At 43.2% G+C, this 27,351-nt stretch overlaps 1 protein-coding gene across 1 annotated transcript in view; it reads left to right on the top strand.

Annotated features, from left to right (window-relative positions):
• The window catches only part of pde11a (phosphodiesterase 11a), a 95,615-nt gene that overhangs the window by 10,852 nt on the left and 57,412 nt on the right, over positions 1-27,351 (top strand). The window contains exons 3-5 of the mRNA XM_079880566.1: positions 22,954-23,043; positions 25,700-25,840; positions 26,048-26,112. Coding sequence (XP_079736692.1) covers positions 22,954-23,043; positions 25,700-25,840; positions 26,048-26,112 — 296 coding nt within the window. The remainder of the gene's footprint in view (positions 1-22,953; positions 23,044-25,699; positions 25,841-26,047; positions 26,113-27,351) is intronic.

Raw genomic sequence — 27,351 nt, 5'->3', positions numbered from 1 at the left:
AATTGGTAGTCTTGTTCCCTTTTGTAGTCACTCCGAGTTACGTCGGATGACGACGAATGGGGTTTCGCTTAGAAAGCCTATCATCTTCGAGTATATAAAACGAGCCAATGGCAATGAAATGCCATGGGTCTGCGGAATTTGCATAGCGTAACTCCGCCCCACCCTGGGGGTATATAAGGAAGTGCGCTGGCAACATGCAGATATGTTTTCGCTTCGGAGCCAAGTTGATGTACTTCACTCCACAGCCAATCCTGAGATTCATCTCTTCTCTTCGAACGAGCCTCTCTCCAAGTGTTGGTGTGACAGCGAGTTCCAGCGAGTGCACATTCCCTGCTTATCTGTGCAGTGATTTGCCAGTGTTTGTGTGTTCTCTCCCTGGTCGCTTCAGCATTTGTGGAGAAATCTCCTTTCTAAAAGAGCTTGCACGCGGCACGTCTTTTTAAAGATGCCTCGCCCGTGCACTTCTGGTTGCGGTCTTCTCATTTCTGACTCTGATGGGCACAATCGCTGTCTTGTGTGTCTGGGTGTAGAGCACGCTAAGGCAGCGTTTGTGGATGAGTCATGTTCCCATTGCGGGAACATGCCCATCGCACGGTTGCGGTCGAGACTCAATGACCTTCATGGTAGAGTCCCCTCATCCGCACCCCGATCTACTGGCTCCACGAGAGCTGGTACTTCAGCTGGCGGCCAGGGTGACCTGAGGGTTACGGTGTGGAACAAAGCGGCGACAATTCCACGCTCCACACCGTCCTCTAGCGCCGTGCAACCCGCGAGCGTTTTGAATGAGCCCGCTGTACAGTCCTCTGACTTGCCGCGGGTCTCATTCGGCGCTCCAGAGGAAGATGTGATGTCGATCGCTGCATCACAAGGTGGGCAGGAGTCCTTGGGAAGTGAGGATTCGGCTGTGCTGCCACCTTCGGGTGTGCCAGCATTGCCCGAGTCTGATCCCGAGATGACGGCCATGCTTTCCCGGGCAGCCGCGGCCATTGGTCTTGAGTGGTCCCCGCCACCCGGTCCAGTGCGCTCGCGGCTGGACGATTGGTTTTTGGGTGCCGCCGCTGATCCTCGTCAGCGCGCGACCCCAATGCCTTTTTTCCCGGATGTGCATGAGGAGGTCACGAGGTCCTGGAAGGCACCCTTGTCTTCCCGTGATCGCTCGGCGACCTCCTCCGCCTTGCCTCCTCTCGATCAGGCGGCCGCCAAAGGGTGCACTGGGGTTCCCCAGGTTGAACGCTCTGTTGCGATGCAACTGTGTCCTCAGAGTGCTTCTTCCCGCGGTGACCCAAAGCACCCCTCCAAAGCCTGTAGGTTCTCCTCCACCCTTGTGGCGAAGGCCTATAGAGCTGCGGGGCTGGCGGCCTCCTCACTGCATGCCATGGCGACACTCCAGGTCTACCAGGCCCAGTTGTTGCGTGACATGCACGAGGAGAGGACTGACCCAGGGCTCTTTGATGAGCTGCGTGCCGCCACCGACCTTGCTCTCCGAGCGACGAAGGTGACCGCACGCTCCCTGGGTCAGGTGATGTCCACTTGCGTGGTCCAGGAGAGACATCTGCGGCTCAACCTGGCCGATATGCGTGAGGCCGAGCGAACCCGGTTCCTCGACACTCCCATATCCCAGGCTGGCCTCTTCGGCGGGGCGGTTGAGGACTTTGCCCAGCAGTTCTCGACCGCCCAGAAGCAGACTGAGGCTCTCAAACACGTCCTGCCCCGACGGCCTGCTGCTGCCTCCACTCAGCCGTCGGCACAGGTGCCTCAGTCTGCTCGCCGCCGAGGGCGCCCTCCTATGGCTCCCGTCCCTCCCGCACGGCCCCAGCAGCAGCCTCCATCTGGGTCGTGTCGTGGAGGACGCCGCAGGAAGGCGCCACAGCCCTCTCCCGCCCCGTGCCCCGCTAAACGCCAGGCCAAGCGGCGCTCCTGAGACGGGCTGCTAAGAGATGGCGCAGAGTTCTTTTCAGGAGACGTTAGCAGGGCCGCTCCTTCCCCCGGTGGAGGGCCGGGGGATAATCCTTGGTTTTCCCCACCCCGCTGCAAGTCCCACGACGGGCAGCACCCTAATGTGGTTAAAGAAATAACTCACTCCTCCATCTCTGAGCACACAGAGTGTCCGGATGACAGTGCGCGCCGCTCACGAGCCTCGCCACTCTCGTCCCCCTCTGTCGCCAGTTCCCTGCCAGAGCACGCCCCCGTGGGACGCTGGTCCTCCCCTGGCCTCCTCTGGCAGGACGCGGCTAATGACCGTGCCCCCGCACCGGGCCGCTATGCCACCCACGCCATGTGCGCGCAGCTTACGAGCGATTTTGCGAAAAACTATTTCAGAGGCTCCTGGGGCATATGGCATCCGCAGCCGCAGTCACGCCGCTCGGGTTGCTTTGGCTTCGCGATCGAGTCCCGAGGTGGGCATGGCATCACGGCACGCTCCGAGTCCCAGTGACTCCGACCTGCCGTCAGACCTTCACCCCGTGGTCGAACCTCAGTTTTCTTCGGGCCGGAGTGCCCTTGGAACGAGTTTCCAGGCATGTTGTTGTATCAACAGATGCCTCCACCACGGGCTGGGGCGCCATGTGCAATGGACATGCTGCCGCGGGCTCCTGGACAGGACAGTTGTTGGCTGTACGTCTTGCCCTGCACCGCTTCCATGCGTTGCTCAGGGGTCAACACGTATTAGTCTGATCAGACAATACCGCGACTGTAGCGTACATCAACTGTCAAGGTGGTCTGCGCTCCCGCCGTATGTCACAACTCGCCCGCCACCTCCTCATATGGAGTCAGAAGCATCTGAGGTCGCTTCGAGCCATTTATATCCCGGGAGACCTGAACCAGGCGGCCGACAAGCTGTCTCGGCTTCGGCCTCTCGCTGGAGATTGGCGACTCCATCCCCAGACGGTCCAGCTGATCTGGGACCAGTTCAGGGATGCACAGGTAGACCTGTTTGCCTCCCACGACTCGTCCCACTGCGGCCTGTTTTATTCCCTGACCGAGGGCACGCTCGGCACGGATGCACTGGCGCACAGCTGGCCGCGGGGCCTCCGCAAGTATGCGTTTCCCCCAGTGAGCCTCCTTGCGCAGACCTTGCGCAAGATCAGGGAGGACGAGGAGCAGGTAATTTTGTTTGCCCCGTATTGGCCCAACCGCACCTGGTTCTCAGAACTAGTACTCCTCGCGACAGCACCTCCCTGGCCAATTCCTCTGAGGAAGGACCTGCTTTCTCAGGGACGGGGCACCTTATGGCACCCTCGTCCCGATCTTTGGAACCTCCACGTGTGGCTCCTGGACGGGACGAGGCAGGTTTGAGTACTCTACCACCAGCGGTGGTGGCTACCATCACTTCCGCTAGAGCATCGTCCACGAGACATGCCTATGCGTTGAAGTGGAACCTCTTCGTCAACTGGTGTTCTTCTAAAAATCTAGAACCCACGAAATGCCCCATCAGTGTCGTGCTTTCCTTCCTGCAAGAAGGGTTGGAGCGAAGGCTGTCTCCCTCCACCCGGAAAGTGTATGTTGCCGCCATTGCCGCACATCACGACGCAGTTGATGGTAAGTCCTTGGGAAAGCACGACCTGATCGTCAGGTTCCTGAGGGGAGCGAGGAGACTGAATCCTCCCCTCGTACCCTCTTGGGACCTCTCAGTGGTTTTAACTGCCCTGCAGAGTGCTCCCTTTGAGCCTCTGCAATCAGTGGAGCTTAAGTTCCTGTCAATGAAGACAGCGCTCCTGGTTGCATTGGCCTCCATCAAGAGGGTAGGGGACCTGCAGGCATTTTCGGTTGACGAAGCGTGCCTGGAATTCGGACCGGCTAACTCTCACGTGATCCTGAGACCCCAGCCTGGATATGTGCCCAAGGTTCCCACCACACCCTTTCGAGACCAGGTGGTGAACCTGCAAGCACTGCCTTTGGAGGAGGCAGACCCAGCCTTGGCACTGATCTGTCCAGTACGCGCACTCCGTGCTTACGTTGACAGAACGCAGTGTTTCAGGACCTCAGACCAGCTCTTTGTCTGTCATGGTGGGAAGCTGAAGGGAAAGGCTCTCTTCAAGCAAAGGTTGTCTCACTGGATAGTGGACGCCATTGCTTTGGCATACCAGCAGCAAGGTCGACCATGCCCCCTTGGTGTGACGGCCCACTCCACCCGGAGTGTGGCATCCTCTTGGGCTTTAGCGCATGGCGCCTCGCTAACAGACATCTGCAGAGCTGCAGGCTGGAGGACACCTAACACATTCGCGAGATTCTACAATCTCCGAGTGGAGCCAGTTTCTTCTCATGTACTCGCTTCAACTAGCCGGTAAGAGATTTTGCTCAGGTGTCTTCGCTTGCTCGCCATTCCTCTCCACGGACGGGATACGTGCAATATTTTCCTCAGGTGAGCCTAATAAGCCCTGAGTCTCCTCCAGCACTGACGACGTCAACGCCAGAGTTATGCAACTGAGCAGCTTTCGCGCTTGGCTAGGTGCCTCCATGTGCATGGTTCCCCCTCTGGGCGACCCCCACATGTGTATTCCACTGTAAGCCTCTTTGAGCATGTGTCTTTCCCTTGGCAAGCCACCTTGCCACCCCTGGGGTTGAAATATTCCACCTGCGGCTGGACACCCCAGTGATTCTCCATATGTAGCCCTTCGGGGTCATATGTGTATCCCAAGTCCCCCCCTTCGGGCTGGGCATAATTGCATATTTCCACTGGATATGCTTCCCAGTGTACCTTGGTATTCCTGTGTTAAGGAGGACTCCTTCGTCCGTGCTAGTCTCACGACAGGGAGCTCAGACTTACGCAGGGCACTGGAAGACAGTCGAGAGGTGGCGTGATTACACTGGGAACCCCATTCGTCGTCATCCGACGTAACTCGGAGTGACTACGAAAGGGAACGTCTCGGTTACGTATGTAACCCTCATTCCCTGAGTAGGGAACGGAGACGTTACGTCTCCCTGCCACTTCCGCTGGAACGCCTGAGTTCAGTCTCGGCTCCTCAGCGAAGACATATCTGCATGTTGCCAGCGCACTTCCTTATATACCCCCAGGGTGGGGCGGAGTTACGCTATGCAAATTCCGCAGACCCATGGCATTTCATTGCCATTGGCTCGTTTTATATACTCGAAGATGATAGGCTTTCTAAGCGAAACCCCATTCGTCGTCATCCAACGTAACGTCTCCATTACCTACTCAGGGAACTAGGGTTACATACGTAACCGAGACGTTCTGCTGAGTCCTCACTAGGGTTGGGTATCGTTTTTTTTTTTTTCGATACCGGTGCCAAATCTATACTTTTAAAACGGTACCGGATCCTAAATGGTGCCTGAACCGATACTTAATAAAAAAAAAGAGAGCCTCAAAACGATGGTGAATGACATTAAAGAACGGCGTTTTTATTGAAAAAAATGAAACAAAAAAATCTTAAAATTGAATATATTAAAATTTTAAAGTAAATATATAAATATAAGTTGTGTAAATACAAAACACAAAGAAATGACATAACAAATTCACAATAAAACCTAAGGCACCTAACCCAAATACAATAATATAACACTAAATAACACTACAGTACTAATAACAGCAAAGTAGTCTGTATTCTTGGTATGCTACAAACCAGCTTTAAATTTCAGCAATTCTTTTCACATTTTTTTGACTTCTCTGGCAAAATATGGCACCTCTCCTGACTTATTGCATGTCCTGCACAAGGTGAGCGTTATTTTAGTATGCATCACTTTAAATGTGTGATGCGAAACCCCTCGTGGAAGAAGAACGCCGTCATGTTTACAACTGTGGCAATGAACGCTCATCAGGATCAACTGAAGGCTGGATTTTCAAAAATAGTGAAGTTCGTTTGCTCTATTGTTGCAGTAAATTTGCACGTTCTTGAATGAATAATTTATGAGATGTACACCGGTCTGTTATTGTGGGGAAATCGACTTTACATTTTCACACTAAACATTGGTTGTGTTACATGTCAGTCAGTCCTTGGCTGATATTTTTATTCTTAAATACATGTAAGTGAATGTGTTTTGTTATTTAAGAAACCTTTATAACGATCATGATTCATGTTAGTTGATCTATAACGCACAATGGGCAAATGTTAGTACGCACCACAGTTCAGAGAATTGTATCTGTCAGATTTAGGCCTACAGCACCTCAATTCATCCACTTCTCCCAAAATACATTAAAGTAAGTGGCTGGTGAAGTGTGAGAAGAATAGAGTACATTTTATAGTTACCTACACAATGTGTATCTAAACATGTCATCCATTTATAATTGAGAGGATTGCTATTGCCGCTTACATAGACATCAGTGTGTATTTTACTAACTACAAATGTTGTTTTGCTAATACTTGTGTATGTGTATTTAAATGTCTGAAACTTAAATAAACCTTATTTGGTTGAAAACACTGAATGGTTGTGATATATGAGAGTGCTGAGCACATCTGTATCTGGCCCAGCGCCAGCCAACATGCAAATGCAGATTTGAATTTATAAGTTGATGATCACGCGAACTGAACGTTCTTAATCACACTGGTGTGTGAACGATCATACGCATCAAAGGGTTAACTGGCAATGTCCTACGTCCGTTTCGGAGAACCAGAGGGCAAATATTTCAACCGACAGCTGAGGCATTTAAGTGGCACCGACATGGGGCACCGGAATCTGCATTACATACCGGTTACTTGGGTACCGGTTCCATATCATTTCCCGGTTTCTGTACCCAACCCTAGTCCTCACCGTACCCGGAACCACCACAGCACCCATCACTGCACCAAGCACTTCTCCTCCAGTTGACACAACCAGTTCCATGGTCAACCCAGCACCCAACTTTGGCTTGACTGAGGACTGCAATGGCTTCTTGTTCCAATGTTCACTAGCCCTAGAGATGCAGCCCCATCATTTTCCTACTGAAAGAGACAAGATTTCATTCATCTTATCTTTGTTAACCGGGTGAGCACTTCAGTGGGCCAAAACCATCTGACAGCAGGTAGAACCAGTGACACAATCCCTTGATAGGTTCGTGGCTCATTTCAGAGAAATCATTGGTCATCCTGTGTGTGATTCTTCTATTGGTGAGCAACTCTATCCTTTACGCCAAGGCAATAGTTCCATAGGGTTCGTAAAAGTTTCGAACCCTAGCAGCGGCCATCGGCTGGAACGAGCGCTCATTCTTAACCACCTATCACCAAGGATTGGAACTGGCTCTGAGGCTGCATCTCTCAGCTTATGTATAATGAATCCATCAGGTTTGAGTGCTTCATACAGCTGTCCATCCGGATTGCCCATAGAGTTCAAATATGTATGGAAGACCAACAGTGCCAGCAATCCTTCTTTTTCCATCGTCAGCCAAAGTTCCCCAGCTCTCCAGAACCACAAACCGATGTAGATCGACCACACATGCTTCTCTCTGGCCGAGCGGCACCATCGGCACCATTGACTGGCCCAGAGACTCTGCTTGTATTGTGGTTCTGGTGGACATGTCATTTTAGTATGTCCTATTGGTGAATACCAAAGAGTAAATTTGGTGAGTTTTGTTTCCAGTCCCAATGTTAGTACTTCTCCACTTATCACCATTGTAACACTCAATTCTGCTGACATTTTTGTTTCAGTTACCGCCCTCCTCAACTCTGGGTCAGCCGGCAAGTTCTTTTCCAGGGACCTCTGCCACCAACTCCAGCTCCAAAAAAGGCCCAACACCATCCCATACACTATCCAATCTGTGACTGTAAAGCCGCTCGGCCAAGGCCATGTTCGTTACTGTGTGGGACCTCTCCAACTCCAGATTGGTTGGCTACAGGAGAATATCTGTCTCCTGGTTCTGGAGAGCGCCACCACGGGGATTATGCTGGGGCATCCTTGGCTCGTGACACATAATCCCATCCTCTCCTGGTCCAGTGGCAAAGTCCTGAAGTGGGACAAGGACTGTTTTCCTGAAGTTCTCTCCATTAATTCCACCACCACACCGACTATGATACTGTGCCGTCAGCCTCATTCTGGGTGAGCCAGTACCCTGTGGCAAAATTTATCCTCTGTCCATCCCCGAACAGAAGGCCATGGAGGAGTAAATAAGAGGCTCTTCAGCAAGTATATATCTGACCTTCGACTTTCACTGCTGCTCCCAGTTTTTTCTTTGTTGCCAAGAAGGACAGAGGCTTGTGTCCTCGCATTGGTTATTTTGTTGTTAACAAGATTACCATAAAGTTCTAGTATCCCCTCCCCCTCGTCCCAGCTGCTTTGGAACAGCTCTGAGGTGCAACCGTCTTCACAAAGCTGGACCAAAGCGCCTGTAACCCGGATATGTGAGGGGTGTGAGCGGAGGGCCACATTTGTGATGCCTACAGGCCACTAGGAATATTATGTTATGCCGTATGGGCTGGTCAATGGCCCCTTTGTAATCAAGGGCGGCATAAATTAGGTGCTCTGGGAATACCTTCACTGCTTTGTGCTGATTTACATCAACATCTTGTACTCGCAGACCACGGCCGAACATTGCCAACAGGTTTAAGAGGTCCTCCAGAAGTTGGGAGAAAATCAGCTCTTCCTCAAAGCGGAAAAATGCACCTTCCATCAATCCACAATCCAGTTCCTTGGCTACCATATCAGTAAAGTCGGGATCAATATGGACATGCGGAAGGTGGAAGCAGTTTGTTCCACTCTTCCACTCTACAAATTCACTCTGGCAGAGCAGAATTACACCATCGGAAATTGTGAGCTCCTCACCATCAAATTAGCTCTGGTGGAATGGAGGCTTTGGCTGGAGAGGGACCAAAATCCTTTCACTGTGCTCACCGACCATCGTAATCTGGAATATCTCCATGAGGCAAAAAGGTTAAAACCCAGACAGGCCAGATAGGCCCTTTTCTTCACCCATTTAGATTTTTCCATTTCCTATCTGACCAAGAATGTGAAAGCCGATGTACTCTCTCGTCTCCACAATTCCGGCGAAGCTCCTGAGAATCCTATGGCTGTAATCTAAAGGGTTTTCCTACTTTCATGGAAACTGCTGAGATGATGTTCAATCATGTCTTCTGCAAATTTGGACTAACAGAAGACATGGTCTCTGATCAATGTTCTCCATTCCTCTCCTAGTTCTGGAAAGCCTTTTTCACCCTCCAAGGTGTGACTGTAAGCCTCTCCTCTGGTTACCATCCTCAAACCAATGGGCAAAGGGAGAAGAAGATACAAGAGATTGGACAATTCCTACAAATCTTCTGTCACAGCCACCAGAACTTCTGGAACCTCTTCCTCACCTAGGCCTAGTACGCTCAAAACACTCTCCGTCAGCCAGCAACCAGTCTCACCCTGTTTCAGTGCGTACTTGGCTTCCATCCCCCCCATTGGATGCACCATCAGTCACTCACTGGTTCCAGGAGAGTGAGAGGGTCTGGGACGCAGCTTACCACTATCTCCAATTGGCAGTGTGCCATCAGAAGGGTCACGCCGATGCCCGGCAGACCGATACTCCCACCCCATTCCCCATAACCTGGCAAATTAACCCTGTCACATGACTTCACCTTTCTCCCCACTATAGAATTTACTGCTCGTTTCATGTTTTCAAGCCTTACCACTCTCCTGTCTCTGATTCCTCCACAGAGCCTGGTCCCGCTAACGAGCCCCTCTGCCTCTAATCCTGGACAATGAAACTGTCTACACCAGGGCTATTCAATTAGCTTCATTCGAGGGCCGGATTATCAAATCGAAAAGTTGAGGTGGGCCGGTGGGTTGGTTTGGACAATGAAACTGTCTACATTGTTAGAGAAATCCTGAACTCAAGGCACCATGGGGGTCAACTACAGTACCTCCTTTCCTTGAATTCCCAGTTATACTCCTGAGATCTTCTCACATTCCTCCAGGGTTCTCCTAGTAAGACTCTCCAATTACCTACCTGTGTTTCCTCATCTGTTCCCTGCTCTGCTACTCACCTGTTCCAACCATCCAAGAAGTGTGTGCTCTCCAGTCTCCTCCACTCACCATTCTTCATCTCATCCCAAGCTTCCCGGTAATAGGAAAGGACTTTGTTATTAAAGTCCCACTGAAGTGCCTTGAAACACACAGCGTTATTCATTGTGGTGATGTAATTTCCACTGAAAAAGGAAGACAGGGCGGGACATATCGAGCAGCTCCTCCCATTTAAAAAATAGCCAATAGCGTTTCATTTATATCACTGCTCGACCTGAGCTGTTGAGCTTGATAAAGCTGCATTTGATAGCTAATGACAGTTACAGTCTAATAGATTCCCTCTTTAGATTTAATATGAAACTGTTACTAAAGCAAAACAGTGATGATAATAATAATGCTGAGGATGTGTTTGAAAAGTGTGTAATTTATGTTGGTGCATGGCACTGGTGTTTTCTTTTCTACTCGTCAGTGCTGTTTATAATGCAGAGTCTTTTTAAACGTTCCTCCTCCTAATCTCCTCCATATCACTTTAAAATATAGCATTCTGTGTGGAATTCAAATAGGTCAGTTATATTTTGTGGTCTGCGCCGACTCGTACATATGATCCGCTCTGTGCTATTGTGCCTCTGGACCAGAGCAGACTGTGTGCCCGCTGCACAAACGCAAAACCAGACCTAATTTGACCAATGGAAAGCATATTTATACTGTCTGATTCTTTCTCTATCCCCTATATAGTGCATTATGTGCCATTCACCATACAGATTTCAGCCACAGCTTCAGCATCTATTTATAGTGTAGAGGGGCGGGATGCTTTAGATTCTAGAGAGCATTTGATTGGACAGAAGATGTAATGAGAAGCTGAAGTGCAGAGTGATGTCATCAAAATCGTTGATCCATATTAGCAGAAATGAGAGACTGTAAGTTTTGAATGCTTATATCTTCTAAATGCAAATTTTGTCATTGTTTTGCAGCACACAAGCTTATAGATAACCTTAAGGCTAACATATTCATACTAAAAGCCCCAAAACTTCCATTTTGATTTCATAGGGACACTTTGATATTACTCATATTTGCATTTCATCTGTTCAATAAATACTTGTTTGGGTGTGATGAATATTCTGTCGCTTAGTCTGGAATTCCGTTACAAATGTCAAATAAAAAAAAGTTACTTTAAAGTACATTTTAAATCCTAATTTTCTAATAATCTATTTCATGCTTTAAAGAAGTACACTTATTTTGATGTGTTGACATACTAAAGCACATGTAAAGGACTTGATTCTAATTTTAACTGTAGTGTTATTTGATATTACATTAAAAGTTAATATATTTTAAATGTTCTAAATTGCAACTAACTTCAACAATACAAATGTGTAATTTACCGGTTTTGTAAATTATATTAAAGTTATAGTTTACAAGCATGTTATAAATGCTTGTCAGTCAGTACATTCAGCAGTACAGTTTAACCATATTTCAAAGACAATAGAAGTAATTATGAAATTACATGTAAAGATGTACTTAAGTCCTTCTTACCTCTAAAGTTCAGTGAAGTGCATTAAATATACAACCCCAAATCAGAAAGAGTTGGGACACTGTACAAATTGTGAATAAAAACAGAATGCAATGATGTGGAAGTTTCAAATTTCAATATTTTATTCAAAATACAACATAGATGACATATCAGATGTTTAAACTGAGAAAATGTATCATTTTAAGGGAAAAATAAGTTGATTTTAAATTTCATGGCATCAACACATCTCAAAAAAGTTGGGACAAGGCCATGTTTACCACTGTGTGGCATCCCCTCTTCTTTTTATAACAGTCTGCAAACGTCTGGGGACTGAGGAGACAAGTTGCTCAAGTTTAGGAATAGAAATGTTGTCCCATTCTTGTCTAATACAGGCTTCTAGTTGCTGTCAACTGTCTTAGGTCTTCTTTGTTGCATCTTCCTCTTTATGATGAGCCAAATGTTTTCTATGGGTGAAAGATCTGGACTGCAGGCTGGCCATTTCAGTACCCAGATCCTTCTTCTACGCAGCCATGATATTGTAATTGATGCAGTATATGGTCTGGCATTGTCATGTTGGAAAATGCAAGGTCTTCCCTGAAAGAGACGACGTCTGGATGGGAGCATATGTTGTTCTAGAACTTGGATATACCTTTCAGCATTGATGGTGCCTTTCCAGATGTGTAAGCTGCCCATGCCACACGCACTCATGCAACCCCATACCATCAGAGATGCAGGCTTCTGAACTGAGCGCTGATAACAACTTGGGTTGTCCTTGTCCTCTTTAGTCTGGATGACATGGCGTCCCAGTTTTCCAAAAAGAACTTCAAATTTTGATTCGTCTGACTACAGAACAGTTTTCCACTTTGCCACAGTCCATTTTAAATGAGCCTTGGCCCAGAGAAAACGCCTGCGCTTCTAGATCCTGTTTAGATATGGCTTCTTTTTTGACCTATAGAGTTTTAGCTGGCAATGGCGAATGGCACGGTGGATTGTGTTCACCGACAATGTTTTCTGGAAGTATTCCTGAGCCCATGTTGTGATTTCCATTACAGTAGCATTCCTGTGTGTGATGCAGTGCCGTCTAAGGGCCCGAAGATCACAGGCATCCAGTATGGTTTTCCGGCCTTGACCCTTACGCACAGAGATTGTTCCAGATTCTCTGAATCTTTGGATGATATTATGCACTGTAGATGATGATAACTTCAAACTCTTTGCAATTTTTCTCTGAGAAACTCCTTTCTGATATTGCTCCACTATTTTTCGCCGCAGCATTGGGGGAATTGGTGATCCTCTGCCCATCTTGACTTCTGAGAGACACTGCCACTCTGAGAGGCTCTTTTTATACCCAATCATGTTGCCAATTGACCTAATAAGTTGCAAATTGGTCCTCCAGCTTTTACTTATATGTACATTTACCTTTTCCGGCCTCTTATTGCTACCTGTCCCAACTTTTTTGGAATGTGTAGCTCTCATGAAATCCAAAATGAGCCAATATTTGGCATGACATTTCAAAATGTCTCACTTTCAACATTTGATATGTTATCTATATTCTATTGTGAATAAAATATAAGTTTATGAGATTTGTAAATTATTCCATTCCTTTTTTACTCACAATTTGTACAGTGTCCCAACTTTTTCTGATTTGGGGTTGTAAATATAAGCGATAATACATTTTCATTTAATTGCAATGAAGTGTCGGGATACATTACATTCAGTTTACACTTAAGTATGTTCTTTTGAAGTATTATAATCTTATTAAAAGTATCATGAAGTGTACTTCTTTTTCACAAGAAGGGGTGAATAATAATGTACATTTTGGTCTGTTCTACACATAAACCTACCGAATGGCTTTGGACATAGAATCATAGTCCATGCGTCATATGGGCTAATGTTATGATACTTTTGTGGAGCTTGAAATCATCCTGCATGCATATCCTTTTGTTTTCCATGGAAGAAAGAAAATCATATTGGTTTGGAATGACAAGAGAACGAGTAAATGTTGACAGAAATATCATTGGGGCAAACTATCCTTTTTATTGTGTGTTTGTATGACTGCATGTGTTTGTTGCTGTGAGCCCCAGATCGAGTTCAGTGCAAAGAGATTTCATGTGCTTTTCATTGTACATTAGCATCATGTCATGCATGCTACTAACTGCTGAATTAATGATGAAACTCTTCCCTGTGTGTGCGAGACAGAGAGGCAGAACAGAGAAAACTAGGCGATTGTTTCCAGCCCACAGAGACAAAGGTGCCACTTTTAGATTCTGTTTTGGCGGGCAAGTCTTAGTACCACACCAGACATTAGAGTTTTCTAAACATACATGCAATATGGTAGACATATTGTATATTTAATGAAAAGGTGAGGTTTTGTTCTGTTCATTTTGTGGAGAAACAATTATGGGATGTTCATTTGCATGCGTCCATAATATAGTTCATCACTTAATGAATGGAGCTTTGGATTTATGCTGATGCTGTTATTGTGTGTGTTAATGGTGTTTGTTGGGCAAGCATTACTATTACTATTGCTCATGTTTAAGGCAAACCTTAAAGTATTAAACTTAAATACTTTCCTTTAAAATTCATGCCACACCATTTGTGCTACAGACATGAATGATATCATATTTTGCAGCCTTTTGAGGAGAGGTGTGCTGCCTCATTTTTTAGCATAGATGTGATAAGGCACATGAATCATGATAAGGAACAAATTATATTGTCTGCACGGTTTAGTAAAACGAGGAAAGTAATTATTATATTGTGCACATGATTTAATTAAATCAAGAGAACACATTAGTAAAACGTGCTGATGTATTAGTAAGTTGTAGGAACGGTTTGTTAATTCATGGCCATGATGTACATATTTTTTCCCAAAGGTCATGTGCGGGGGTCCATAGTAACGCAAATAAGTTTTCACAGGATGAATTGTGAGTGTATAAGTTTTCGAATGATACCTAGTTTACGGTGATTGGTAAAATATGTGATAGGGAAAAAGTTAACAGTTAATAGGCTAAATGTGTGGTCACATTAGTGAAAATTTGGGTGAACAGTCCATTGTCTATTGTAAATATTGTAGCTATGCATGAAGCACGGCTCACACAGATGTCACATCAGGGTTATGTCTCATTTGATCTGTGTCTGAGTTTGACATTGAGTTGGTTTTGCAATGTTTTTCTGTTCCTGTTCCTTGTTCCCACTTCTTGTTAGTTTCCATGGTTACTCATAAGTTCATTGATTTAGTCACGCCTGCCCTTTTCTTTTTGACCCCTGATTACTTTGTGTATATCTAGCCCTCAGTTTGTGCTTGACCAGGTGTGTCCCTGAGGACCTTGTGGAGTAACAATAAATGTATTGGAGCCTCGCCCATACTTCAGAGGCTGCAGTAAATGGCATGAATTCTAGCCCCCTTGTAATTGTGGAGGAGAGTGAAAGAGTTAGCACAATTCCCATTTCTTCACACAACACCATGACTGTTCCATCACCCAGCATCAAATCAGTATAGTCTGTGATGTTCCCACTTCCACCTCCTCTGCCTGTCCCGTGTCGGCCATGGAGGCAGTTTTTGAACTCTCTGCCTGCTCTAAATTGACCAAGGAGGCTGTTTTGTAACTCCCTGCCCATGTTACCCAGTTCTTTGGCCCTGTCTTCGCTGACTCCATTCAGCCCCTCGTCTCCTTCTAAGCTGCCTGCTCCAAGCATCCTGGATTCGACTTGGGCTTCCAGATTACCAGCTCCGCCCCTGGATTGTCGACCCTCTAACTCTATATAAAACCTCCAATCCTGTCACTTCACATCTCCCCATCGACCAGTCGGCTCCACCTTGGCTCCTCGCTCCCTTGGCTCCACCTGGGACCGTCGTCCCTCCAGCTCTGCCTTGGTCATGGACTTCCGGGCCTCCATCTGCGACTCATCTCTCCACCTCTTTGGCTCCATCAGGCTCCGGCTTCTCCTCCATGGCTCCTCCCTCCTTCAAGTCCATCATGGGCCTGCATGCTGGTGCTCCTGCTGGGAGTTACACCCTGGCTCCTCCCACCACTATCTCCCCTCTGGCTCATCCCTCATCCTGGGATGACCCGTGCCAGCTCTGCCTCCTCTGCCTTGCCTCAGCTCTGTTTCCTTTGTTCCTTGTTCCCGTCTCTTGTTAGTTTCTATGGTTACTCATTAGCTCACTGATTTAGTCACACCTGTCCTGTTTAACCCCTCATTAGTTTGTGTTATCTAGCCCACAGTTTGTGCTTGAGTTTGTCCATTTACTGCACTTTGTTAAGCCGGTTGCACACCAGACAAGAAGCACCACGCTGTGATTAACTCGACTTAAAATATCAAACATGTTTAATATCCTCCGACTGGATGGATTGAAAGTATAAGAATCTGTCCTCATCATACACTATGCTATTTTCTATGTATTCTAGCTTTTACAAAAAAATTATAATAATACGTTTTGGAAAAAAAAAAATCACAGATTACCAGGAATTCCAAAATTCTTAGCAGTGCCCTTGCAATGACTCAGAATATCCCAGCAACAGGATTTAACTTAGCAACAACTGCATAGCAAAACCACAAATTCTTCTAAAAAAAAGTGAGTTTTTATGAGACAGCAGTTCATACTGTTCAATGTTGTGGCCACAAATCTGATATTTGTTTGAAAGCTCTGCTGATGATCTGCATGAATGTATGTTTCTGAGAGTCTGGATGTGCTGCTGGGCTCCCAGACGGCCACACCACTCTCTGGCCTTTGTTGTGAAATGCCACAGTACTGTGAATAGTCCTGTGCATTCTCTGTGGGATTAGCAGAAGGTAGAGCTGAGGAATTACTGTGTATTCAATACAATATCATATTCTCTCAGACGGTGACGCAGAGCAGAGTGACGCAGATCTGCCTTACAGAATGTGTGTGTTTCTCCATACAGCTGGTCCCTGCTTAGATTTTAAGCTGATAGAGCCCTTGAAAAATTACTGTACCACACATACTCCATGATACTTCATAGAAAACCATGCAGTTACAATAGTAAACACACAGTATAATTAATGTATTCATATATCATTGTATTTACTTTATTCTTCATACTACATTTTAGTACATTTTAGCATACTTTTATTTTTTTTATTTTTTTTACTAACAGACTAAGTAAAATTTGGTCGACTGAGCCTCTTCTCGTTGACTAACATTAAGTCGAATATGAAATATATTACTAGGTTATTCAGGAAAGCCATTTAATGACCATAGCACGTTAGTATTTTGCTAAATTTAGCACCAATGCTGTATTTTCTAAATGTCATAATCATTTGTTAACAAACATGTACTATTCGAATTGAATGAGATCATTGTTTCTGCTTTAAATTATTACATTGTTTAAATTAATACATTTTTAGCTGTGACATGTATATGTACATTCCTGAAATGCTTAACTTTTTCAGTTACCTCTGATAACAGATCACTCTAAATTGTAATATGGACTCATGCACTTTCTGTAAAGCTGCTTTGAAATTATGTGTAGCCTATTGTGAAAAGCGCTATACAAATAAACGTGAATTGAATTGAATTAAATATCATATGCACTATATTAACATATTATATTTTTACTTATATCATTAAAATATTATTACGTTGTTATAACACGGATTATTTAGCTATATTTGAGTTTTTATTTTTAACCTTTATCTATCAACTTATCTACTGTACCTAATATTTATCTAAATTAATCGCTATTGAATCGAGATCAGAATCAAATCACAAGAATAGAATTGAATCGTGAAATTTGTAAATTTGAAATCAAGCAATAATAAAAACAGAGGCCTATCACTCATTGTACCATTGTACCCCCCCCCCCCCCCCCACACACACACACACACACTCAATTCTCACTCCAAGCTAAACTCAAAAGCTAAACTCCCTGTTTTACTGTAATGGTAAAAGACCAAATTCGGTATAATGTACCAGAAACAGAATATAAACTCAGAGCGCAAAGTTTCACGTTTCCCATTTTCATCCCATAGAAAACCATTAAAAAGAAAATGCTTAGTGTACAGTGTAGTGTGTTGCATTCCTCTGGTCTCATCTGCTTGCAAAACCAATATAGTGAGTTTGGTCTTTTTATAGCCTATATGCATTAAGCCAAGTTAAGCTTTTTTTTTTTTTTTTGGCAACGATTTCATGATTTTCTACAGCAAAGCATTTTCTGTGCTCATCTGCTTGTTGTATATAGTATATAGTGTGTATATTGTACATCAATAAATTGTATACTGAGTTTGATCGTTATTACTTTATCAGTCTAATAAGACATGTTAAGCGTTTTCTTTATAACAGGTTTCTATAGGAGGGAAACTTGAAATCTTGCACATTATGTTGATATTCTGAGTGCATCTGCTTACCTGAATATAGTATGCACCACCAATAATGTTTATATTAAGTCTTGTATTTGTTCATTAAGCCATGTTAAGCATTTTTCACATTAAGAGTTGTTGGGAAATCTGGAGTATGACGTATAAGGGCAACCCCAGTCGTATTACAGCACATACATAGGGAAAGTAACCGTGAAGACATTGAATTAAACGTAAGCACAACTTTTGTGCCTTTATCAGCTTTTCTGCATATATACTGGCCCTGATAATCATCACATACACAGGTATGTAGGTCACATACCTACTTGCTCCATTTCTGTAAATCCGTTTTTGTGAATAAATGACTCTCTCGAACGTTTGCTCTGGTTTTTGTCAACACGCACTTGGACCACCGGTCCAAATTTATTTTTGCGATAAATGGGAGTTTTTGCGAAATTTACGTGTTTCCATTGAGCGTATTTTCAATTCGCAATTCCAAATTGCGCAATTTAAAGGGTAATGGAAACGTGGCTAATGTTGAATTTCAGCTACAAAAAAAAGCAAATTCTAAAATTACAATGCATTAAATAGCAAACATGGTTATTAATGCAATGCATTTTTTTTCCAATTAGTGCAATTCAACAAGCTTTTTTGTTTCAAATACATTTGTCATTATTGTAGTTCCATAGACGGCTATCCAGTTAGTGGCAGTAGCCAGGTAGAGCACCCTCAGAGTAGACCTAAGAGAAGAAAAGAAGGGTTGGCAGTCGCTCACGTTAACTTTTGGCGTGACTGTCAGTATTGTACCGAGCTGTAGCTGTGACTGGATTTGTGAATGATCGTGCAAATGGTGCTGGCTGAATGAAGAACACAAAAGAATCACACGCTTGTTGCTTCCTTCAAATGTGCTGCATTTAACTCAGCAAGAGCTCAGTCTGTGACGTTAAGATCCTCTATTGGGCACTCATCTCCTTATTATACAAATCCAAAGGTCAAAGTTCACCAAACTTGAACTTTTTTTATGTACCGCAATATGAAAGCTGAAGTCTGATTCTATCAGTGTGATCGTGACAGTCTGAGTGTTTCATTTCAGCGCTGATTGTTTTGTGATCCTGTCACAATGCAATTGAAGCTTTGCAGAGACGCTGTTGAAGGATGGATAGTAAATTCAAAAACTATTTTGGACCCGTCAGCTAACCCACAACCTCAAAGTGCACATTGTTATTCAGTTTACAGGTAAAGAGCTTAGCCAATCATATCAAAGGTCATTTACATAGAACTCTTAAAGGTATAGCGGGTGCAAAATGATCATGAGAAACTAAATTATGGTGCAGAAACATAAGTAGACTACAGTGCAGTGGGGATTTCTATAAGACTGCAAGGGAAGATTGGCTTCCCCCATAATGTCAAAAAAATAATGGTCAAATATGTACTATTGTGTTAACATTTTATTGACTAAAAATGTGAAAACGTTCATCTCAAAGACGAGTTTGTTACATATAGCAGGTCGGCTGACTCAATTTCCTTCTCATACATTCCCGTAGCGTCACAGACAGTGCATTTCCCTGTTGAAGCCCAGCATCCATTGACATCAGTGGGGCTGCTCTGAACAGTATTTTTCAGCGCTTCGAAACTAGACGGTCATTGGATAAATGCTGCGATTATGTCCCGCCCACGGACACTCAGCGTCTCTGGGGTGAATGAGGAGTGGGCTGGCCTGGACTCCGGGCTTCTGCGTGATGATTGGAGGGTCTGTTGAAAGGCTGCATCTCCTTTTGATTGACAGCTATTTCATATGATAAAAAGTCGCTGCCGCTGAAGCTGTTCGAGCTCAGTCCCATCGCGGATTTCTCAAGTGTAGTCGAAAGACAAACTGCTGCAACCTATTTATATTTGCTTGTCGAAATTGCTAGCCAATTTTCAGAATACATTTCACACAATTATACATTTATACCTTTATTATATTATTACTTATTATAATTTTTATATTATTATTAAAATAATTTAAAATATATTATTAGTAGTAGTATTATTATACTTTATTATATTATTATTTATACATTTATTATATTATTACATTTATACATTTATGCCTAACTTTGCTGGCCATTGAGAGGACACTGGTCAAGTCACTGGAAAAGACGCCTAGTTGGTACGACAGGGTCACACAGCATTTTCTTGAAAAGGAACGTAGGGCAGAATTTTAGTATAAATAAATGGAAAATTTTTATGATATTGGCCGAAAATGAGCTTCCCCTCTCTGAAATACCAGCAGCCGTCACTGCTACAGTGATAAAGAAGTTTAGGAACAAAACCTGCAACAATACTTTGCTTAGAAGGCCCACGGGGGAATGAAGCAGTAATGAAATAGTTCAGTCATAACTTGTATAAAGTTGTTGTGTGTTTCCATGTGAAGGAGCTCAATTCCCTCGTTTCATTAGCCTAACAGTTTAAATGAGCGGACAGCGTGCTGTGAGAACCTGTTGATCGCTCCCACAGGTTCAGGTCACATCCACTCTTTATTAAACGCTTTAACAGTGTGGTAAACAGACTCAGTGCAGCAGTCTCCACTAATGCAGCCCAGACTAATGGGCAGTCAGACAGAATCCAATTACTCCAGAACCCCATTTACCTGCGCTCTCTGTGACTTCAGGGCTGACAGATTCATCCAGGCCTCTCTGTGGTGTCACGCTGACTTGTCCTGAGGCAGGTTTTGATGTGGTTCCTGACAGAATTTTAATATGAACCTGTTTATATTACCTCAACATTATGACTACACTCATTTCTCTCATAGAGGCTCTCTGGCTCCCTACAAGAGAAATGTGAGTGTGTTTGTGTCATTCTGACAGCAATCTGAGTGTGTGTTTGGCATCGGGAGAGCTAGAGGAGATCTCAGACCTTTAAAAACACAACGGTGACTCGGTGAGTGAGGAAACAGAAATTTGTATTCAGGACAATGAAGTTTTGCTGTCTCTGTCACACTTCTTTGTATTCTAGAATACAATTAGGTTGAGTTTATAAGATATTGAAGGAAGTGCGCCCAACAGAGTTATTGAGACACACAAGACAGTCGAATAGCAGGGAGACCATAAAATCACATACTCACATTATTTAACAGAATGACCAAAACAACAAACACATGCATATGGACCATTAATAGTTATGGAGTTATTAAAGACACCCTGTGGTGAAAATCAAGTTTTTAATGTTGTTTATATGTCTATGTGGTGTTTTTAGTATGCTTTAAGACAAACCATGTGTAAATTCCATCAGTCAACACCATTGCTGAGTATTTTAAAACCAACAAAGACCTCCGGTAATAATAAATAATAATATGTTTTATTTATATAGTGCCTTTCAAGGACCCAAGGACACTACAAAATAGACAGATAATACAGAAAATACGGAAGTACAAGCAAAGTACAATCATCAGAGCAAGCATTCAAACAATTAACATATAGCATGGCAGATAATAACTGAACAAGTATTGAAATAACAGAAAGGGGAACCAATCAGTTGCAAAACAATGTGAATAAATTAGTTTTAAGTTCTGTCTTAAAGGTCTGTAGTGATGAGATAGCACATCATTTCTGGGGCAGCTTATTCCAGATCTTAGAGCCCATAATACTGAGGTCACTGTGGTTTTGCCAAGTCAGTAATGTTCCTGTTTCGTTGATCCTGGCACAACATTCCTGTCCGAAAATTTAGTCCTAACCATATCCCTACCTGTAAACCTAACCCTTCCAATAACTTTTCCCTAAAATTAAAGGGAAATGATACTGATGTAGAAGCACCTAACCCTGGTTTTAAGCCTAAACTTGTTCCTCAAATCTGATTGGTTAACTGCAGTGCATTGCATTGGTTGCAACAAAGATGTTGATTCAGGAATATGTACTTGTTGAAATTCAATCACCTGCTACTGAACGCCCTACCACCAAAAGTTTACAGTTTGAACTTGGGTAAAACAAGCAGGTTGTGTGAACTAGATCTATGAGTACGGGCGGGAGCGTACGGCTGAATTAAGTCAGCAAGACATGAAGGTGCTAAACCATGACAGGCCTTATAATATAAGACAAGTAGTTTTCAACTGAATGCGATACGCAATAGAGAGCTAGTGTTCGGTGAAGTGATGTGAGCAGATTTTTTGTTAAATGTAAGGGCAGAAGCAACAGAGTTTTGTACCAGTTAGGCGATTAAGGACTTTAGCGGGAAGGCAAAATTCATATGATCAAAATCTTAATGGTTAATTGAAGGATGTATTCGAACAATATTGTAAAGGTTGAAAAAACGAAATTTAACAAGGTGGCTGATATGGCTGTTCAAAACATAATATAGAATCAAACAGGACTCCCAGATCCCGAACAGCTGGTGAATTAAGCAATAAGCTTATTGCTTTTATAAAACGGTTACTCCATAAAAATATACATTTGAATATTTATTTTAATCATAAAATAAACACCAGCAACAAAAAATATAATGTTATAACACATTTATTCCTCCACCAAGTAATGTAGTTCCACAGAGGTTGCCAAGCAACACATGCAGCAACAAAGCATCACAAACGGCAGTAACACTAATGTAATGCGGTCACAGGTGTGTGTTTGTTGAGTAATTTACAACGGCTTTGAACGCGGCTCAACCAATCAGAATCCAGGACAGACACTATCCGTTTTATAATGTCTAACCAGGACTCCATCAATATGAAGGAGGAGCAAAGCGATTTGGGGCCAGCTAGCAGAATCTCAGTTTTGTCAGCATTCAGTTTCAGGAAGTTTTCTACCAAGCAAGAAATTATGGATGGGGGAAGGAAGACTGAATTGGGTTGGATAGCAAAATAAATGTGTGTATCGTTGGCATAACTATAAAAAACATGACATTTAATGATCTGGCCAAGAGGAAGCATGTAAATTAAAAATAGAAGTGGACCAAGCACCGATCCGTGAGGTACACCACGGGAGATAGCGACTGAGTTAGATTTGCTTTTGTCAATACAAACAAATTGTTTCCTATCAGAGACATATTCATTCATACAAAGAAAAAAGATTATTTATTATAAAGACCAACTTAATATATTAACGTAATATATACAGTATATTGACATAATTTTACTGTAACTTTGACATAATTTTACTGTAACTATGGTTTAGTCCTTTGCCAGGCTGAAACCACTTTGTGTTTTGGAGAGACTGTTGTTCCAGTGTTTGTCCAGGACCCCTTAGACTCACACTGATGCTACACTTCAACACACTCTTCTGTCTGTGCAGGTGTTGCAGATGTACCTTCCCTTCTGTGGCATTGCCATCTCAAACGCCCAACTGTTCGCTGCCTCCAGGAAAGAGTACGACAGGAGCAGGGTAAGAACACACTTAATTCAGCACTGACTTCATTAAAACCGTATTATACCTCTGCCCCCCTCCTACTGTAACAGGACAGCGCTGTGTGCGTGCCGTGCGCTATAAATGTCATGTGGGTGTTTATTACGTAGTATGTGTGTATCTATCTATTGATCTTTTGCTTCCTACACACTCTGTTCCTGCATCTAGAGGTTTTGAATCAAGAAGAGATGTGTGTGTGGCTGGGGAAGCATAAATCTGAGTTGTGGCGTCTTTAGAGCATCATCAACACATTTTAAAATCGATCACAGAGGAACATAATGCCAGAAAACAAGAACGTAAAGAGAGAGAATGAGAATGATATGGACCCTTTTCACAGACTGTGATGATATGTTTCCACACATAATCAACATCACAAAACAAGTTTTTAATGTTTTCATACAAAAATGAATTTAAAATGCTATACTTTGTGTTCTGGGTTTGAAATGAACTTTTTCACTCACCCGCCAATTTGACTACTACATTTTTAAGTTACCGGCCATTCAGAACTTCTACTAGCCAACAAATATATATATATTATGAAATTTGGATTTCATACATTCATTTCTTATTTAACAAAATCCTGTCATCAAGCCATCTCCTCCCTTACTCTTTCATCCTCATCCTTTTCACCAAAAATGTGTTTTAGGTAGACAGAATAGAGTCCAAAGAACATCAAAACAATGTAGGATGTTGGAAAATAACAATGTTTTTTTTTCTGTTAACCAAATGCTTTTTAATCTTTGCTAATGCTTCAGTGCATTTGAACAAGTGTGCCATTATTTGTTGTGTAGTGACGTGTGTGTTCAAGTAAGCCAGATATGCGCAGATTCTTCACAATACGCTGTATTTAATATGATAACTCACGAGTTGAGTACTTGCACTAAATCTGCTCAGATTTGGCTCACACGAACTTCCCCAGCAAAGTCAAGTCATCCTCATTTATATAGTGCTTTTAACAATGTAGATTGTTCAAAAGCGGCTTTACAGTGATAATAGGAAATGAAAGTAACAGAGATTGTTTTGGCTTTATAGCAGCTCTAGAATAAAGTTATTGTCCAGCTAAAGTTAGTTTGATTGATTCACTTCCGATGCAACGATCATTAGTTATTAACTTAGAGGCCGCTTACACGACACCGTTTTAACAGAAAACTCTTAGTTCTCTCTTCGCAAACTTCAAAAACGCGAACCACTGATGGCATGCACACATGCGTATTACGAGTTCAGTCTATAGGTGTGCGCGTTTGAATATATGTGTGCAGGCGTGTAGTCCCCTTCCCTACAAACTAACCCTCAACATACTACTTGTCTGGCCTTAACATTTATAATACAGAATTTTTATTGCTTCCACGTATCCACGCGAACCGGAATTATCCCGACAACGCTTTATCTGTACAAGGTAAAGGGAGGGGTAGGAGGCCTTCACAGTGGAGAGAATAGTTGACATTTCAGGACTGCGCTGCCGTCGCGTCCAGGCGCAGGTCCTTCATCAGATCTGGATACGGCCTGGATCCGGCAGACTGCGGTAAACCTCCGGATAAACAGATTTATATTAGCGTAGATGCCATTCTTCTTATGATGTAACGAGTAACGTTACATCAGGATTTATGGGACTTGTTCCCGGTGCAAAGTGAGTAAACATAATAAGTAACACGCCAAATTGGCTAGTGATTTGACAGCGTTACCCGCCACAGTTCATCTTTACCTGCATTTGGCGTGTTGGCGGGTGTTCATTTCAAACCCTGTTTGAGTTATATATTTATACAACGGCTGAGGGAGTGACAGCAAATTTGACATTTTTCTCTCTTCTGATTGTAATCAGTCTCTCAATATTTCATTCCCTCTTTTGGAAAGATGTGGAAACACTATCATGGATTTTTTCTTTTGCTATTGGAGAAAATGGGATTACAAAGAGAATCCCAGAAATGTGAAAAGGGTCCATAGGCAGAAAGTGAGGGACTTCAAGTGATCATTCACTTGCTGGGAGTGATTTTAGAGTGAGACATAATGATGCTCACTCTGCTATGAAACTAAAAGACTAACACGTGTAGGTGTTCAGCTAAATCTAATTGATTTGAAAGTATTTCAGTTTTTTTTTATTTTAGATTCAGTTTTGTATTATGATAAGTTTATCAGTTTTGAAATGAACATAAATGTGCAAATTGGCCTGTAGGTACACTGAGTTTGAGTCTAAGTGAGAAATGTATTCATGTAATTTGAAAGGTGTAGTCATTGAATGCATTTTGTGCCAAAGCAATGATAAGTGATCCAGCTTAGCTCTCATAGACTGATGTTGTGCTCACTGTGTGAAGAGTTTTGAAAAAGTATTTAGAAATGTGTCCTAGTGAATTACATTACATTAAAGAAAGAAAATGAAATGAGTTTGAGATGAAATGAGGGTGAGTAAAATCCCTTTAAACATGCAGTTGACCTCAAACACATAACTAGCCATTAAATAGACGGTTTACACTCATCCCTTTAGGGCCCTTGCCGAATGTCCCTTACTTGAGAATGTAACACATCTCAGGATGTAATGATGCATGAAATGCACTTCTAGTTTGTTGCGTACTTAGAAATGTTTGCATTCATATACTCTAACTACGTCAACTACGTTCCGGTTTTGTCTGTGTGTGTGTAGGCTCTTCTGGAGGTTGTGAACGATCTGTTCGAGGAGCAGACGGATCTGGAGAAGATCGTGAGGAAGATCATGCATCGAGCTCAGACTCTGCTGAAGTGTGAACGCTGCTCCGTCCAGCTCCTGGAGGACATCGAGTCTCCGGTACGCTCTGATCCCTCATCTTCCTCCTCTTCCTCTTCCTCTTCCTCCTCCTCCTCTTCCTCTTCATCTTCATCTTCCTCTCCATCTTCCTCTCCATCTTCCTCTCCATCTTCCTCCTCCTCTTCCTCTTCCTCCTCCTCTTCCTCTTCCTCTTCATCTCCTGCTGCTGCATCTCTCTGATCCTGCTCACTTTAATGTCTCCTGTAGGTGGTGAAGTTCACCAAGTCCTTTGAGCTTCTGTCACCCAAGTGCAGCGCCGACATGGAGAACAGGTGCGACTGACGGCAGGTTAAACACACACACACACACACACACACACACACACACACACACACACACACACACACACACACACACACACACTCACACACACACACACACACACACACACACACACACACACACACACACACACTCACTCACACTCACACTCACACTCACACTCACACACACACTCACACTCACACACACACACACACACACACACACACACAGTAAAAAACTGCATCTCCATATTATGCAACCTAAAGATTAGGCAATAATTAGGCAGTAATTAGCTCATTATAGGTTGTAGCATATTTTAATATACAGTGTTGCAGCTTTTTGTGAACTGTGTTGTATTTTATACAGCATTTTTGTGTTGAAGTTTTCATGTATGGTATATTTGTGTTTGTACAGTGTATTTCCAGTGTAGGTTGAGTGTGTATCCCTTGTGAAAAAGAAGTGCACTTGTGTGGATGTGCACTTTGTAGTGTACTTCGAATCTTAAAAGTATATTTTAAAAACTGTACTTGCAGATAATATAATATTAATAAAATAAAAGAGCGAGAGACACATTCATGACTCTTTCTTACAGTTTTTTTCGATTGCTAAACGACAGTTTGCACAACTGGAGCTACATGTGCAAAACTCTAACTACAGTCTGCACTACCAACAGTCACCTGAGCTAAACAGTTCACATCGCCTGCAAAACTCACTCCAAGCAACACAACTCTTAACACACGGCTCAAAACAGGCTCAGTGCAGCCAAACACTATGCACAATCCTCACTGAGATAACACACACTGTCACTCAGAACACACTGAGAGGAAAAACACTAGCATCAAACACCAATACAGAAAATACAAACTTTTCATCTTTACAGTTTGAACAATTTCAGTGACTTCATACAAAGTAATATTTTCTTCAAAGAAAAGAGTGACATTCTTTCACATGATTTATTTAAATTTTTAGAACATAACAATTCTTTAAGGAAAATGAAAATTAGCAGTTTGCTTCAATAGTCTGTAGTAATTTACGGAATTACAGTAATGAGAAAAAAAGGTAGAAACTAAAAGTACATACTGTAATTCGAACAAATAATTGAGGGGCTAATCCTGAAATTGCAGTCAGCAGTGTTTGAAAGGCACAAGGCTGAAATCTATTCTGTTTTGAATGTGTGGTTCACAGTTTTGACAGCAGTGTGTTAGCATTTGAACAAAGTGCTGTAAATCCACAGTGTTGTGCAGGTT

Source organism: Squalius cephalus (genome assembly GCF_949319135.1).
Source record: "Squalius cephalus genome assembly, chromosome: 9".
Lineage (NCBI taxonomy): Eukaryota > Metazoa > Chordata > Actinopteri > Cypriniformes > Leuciscidae > Squalius > Squalius cephalus.
This window is presented reverse-complemented; position numbering and strand designations above follow the sequence as displayed.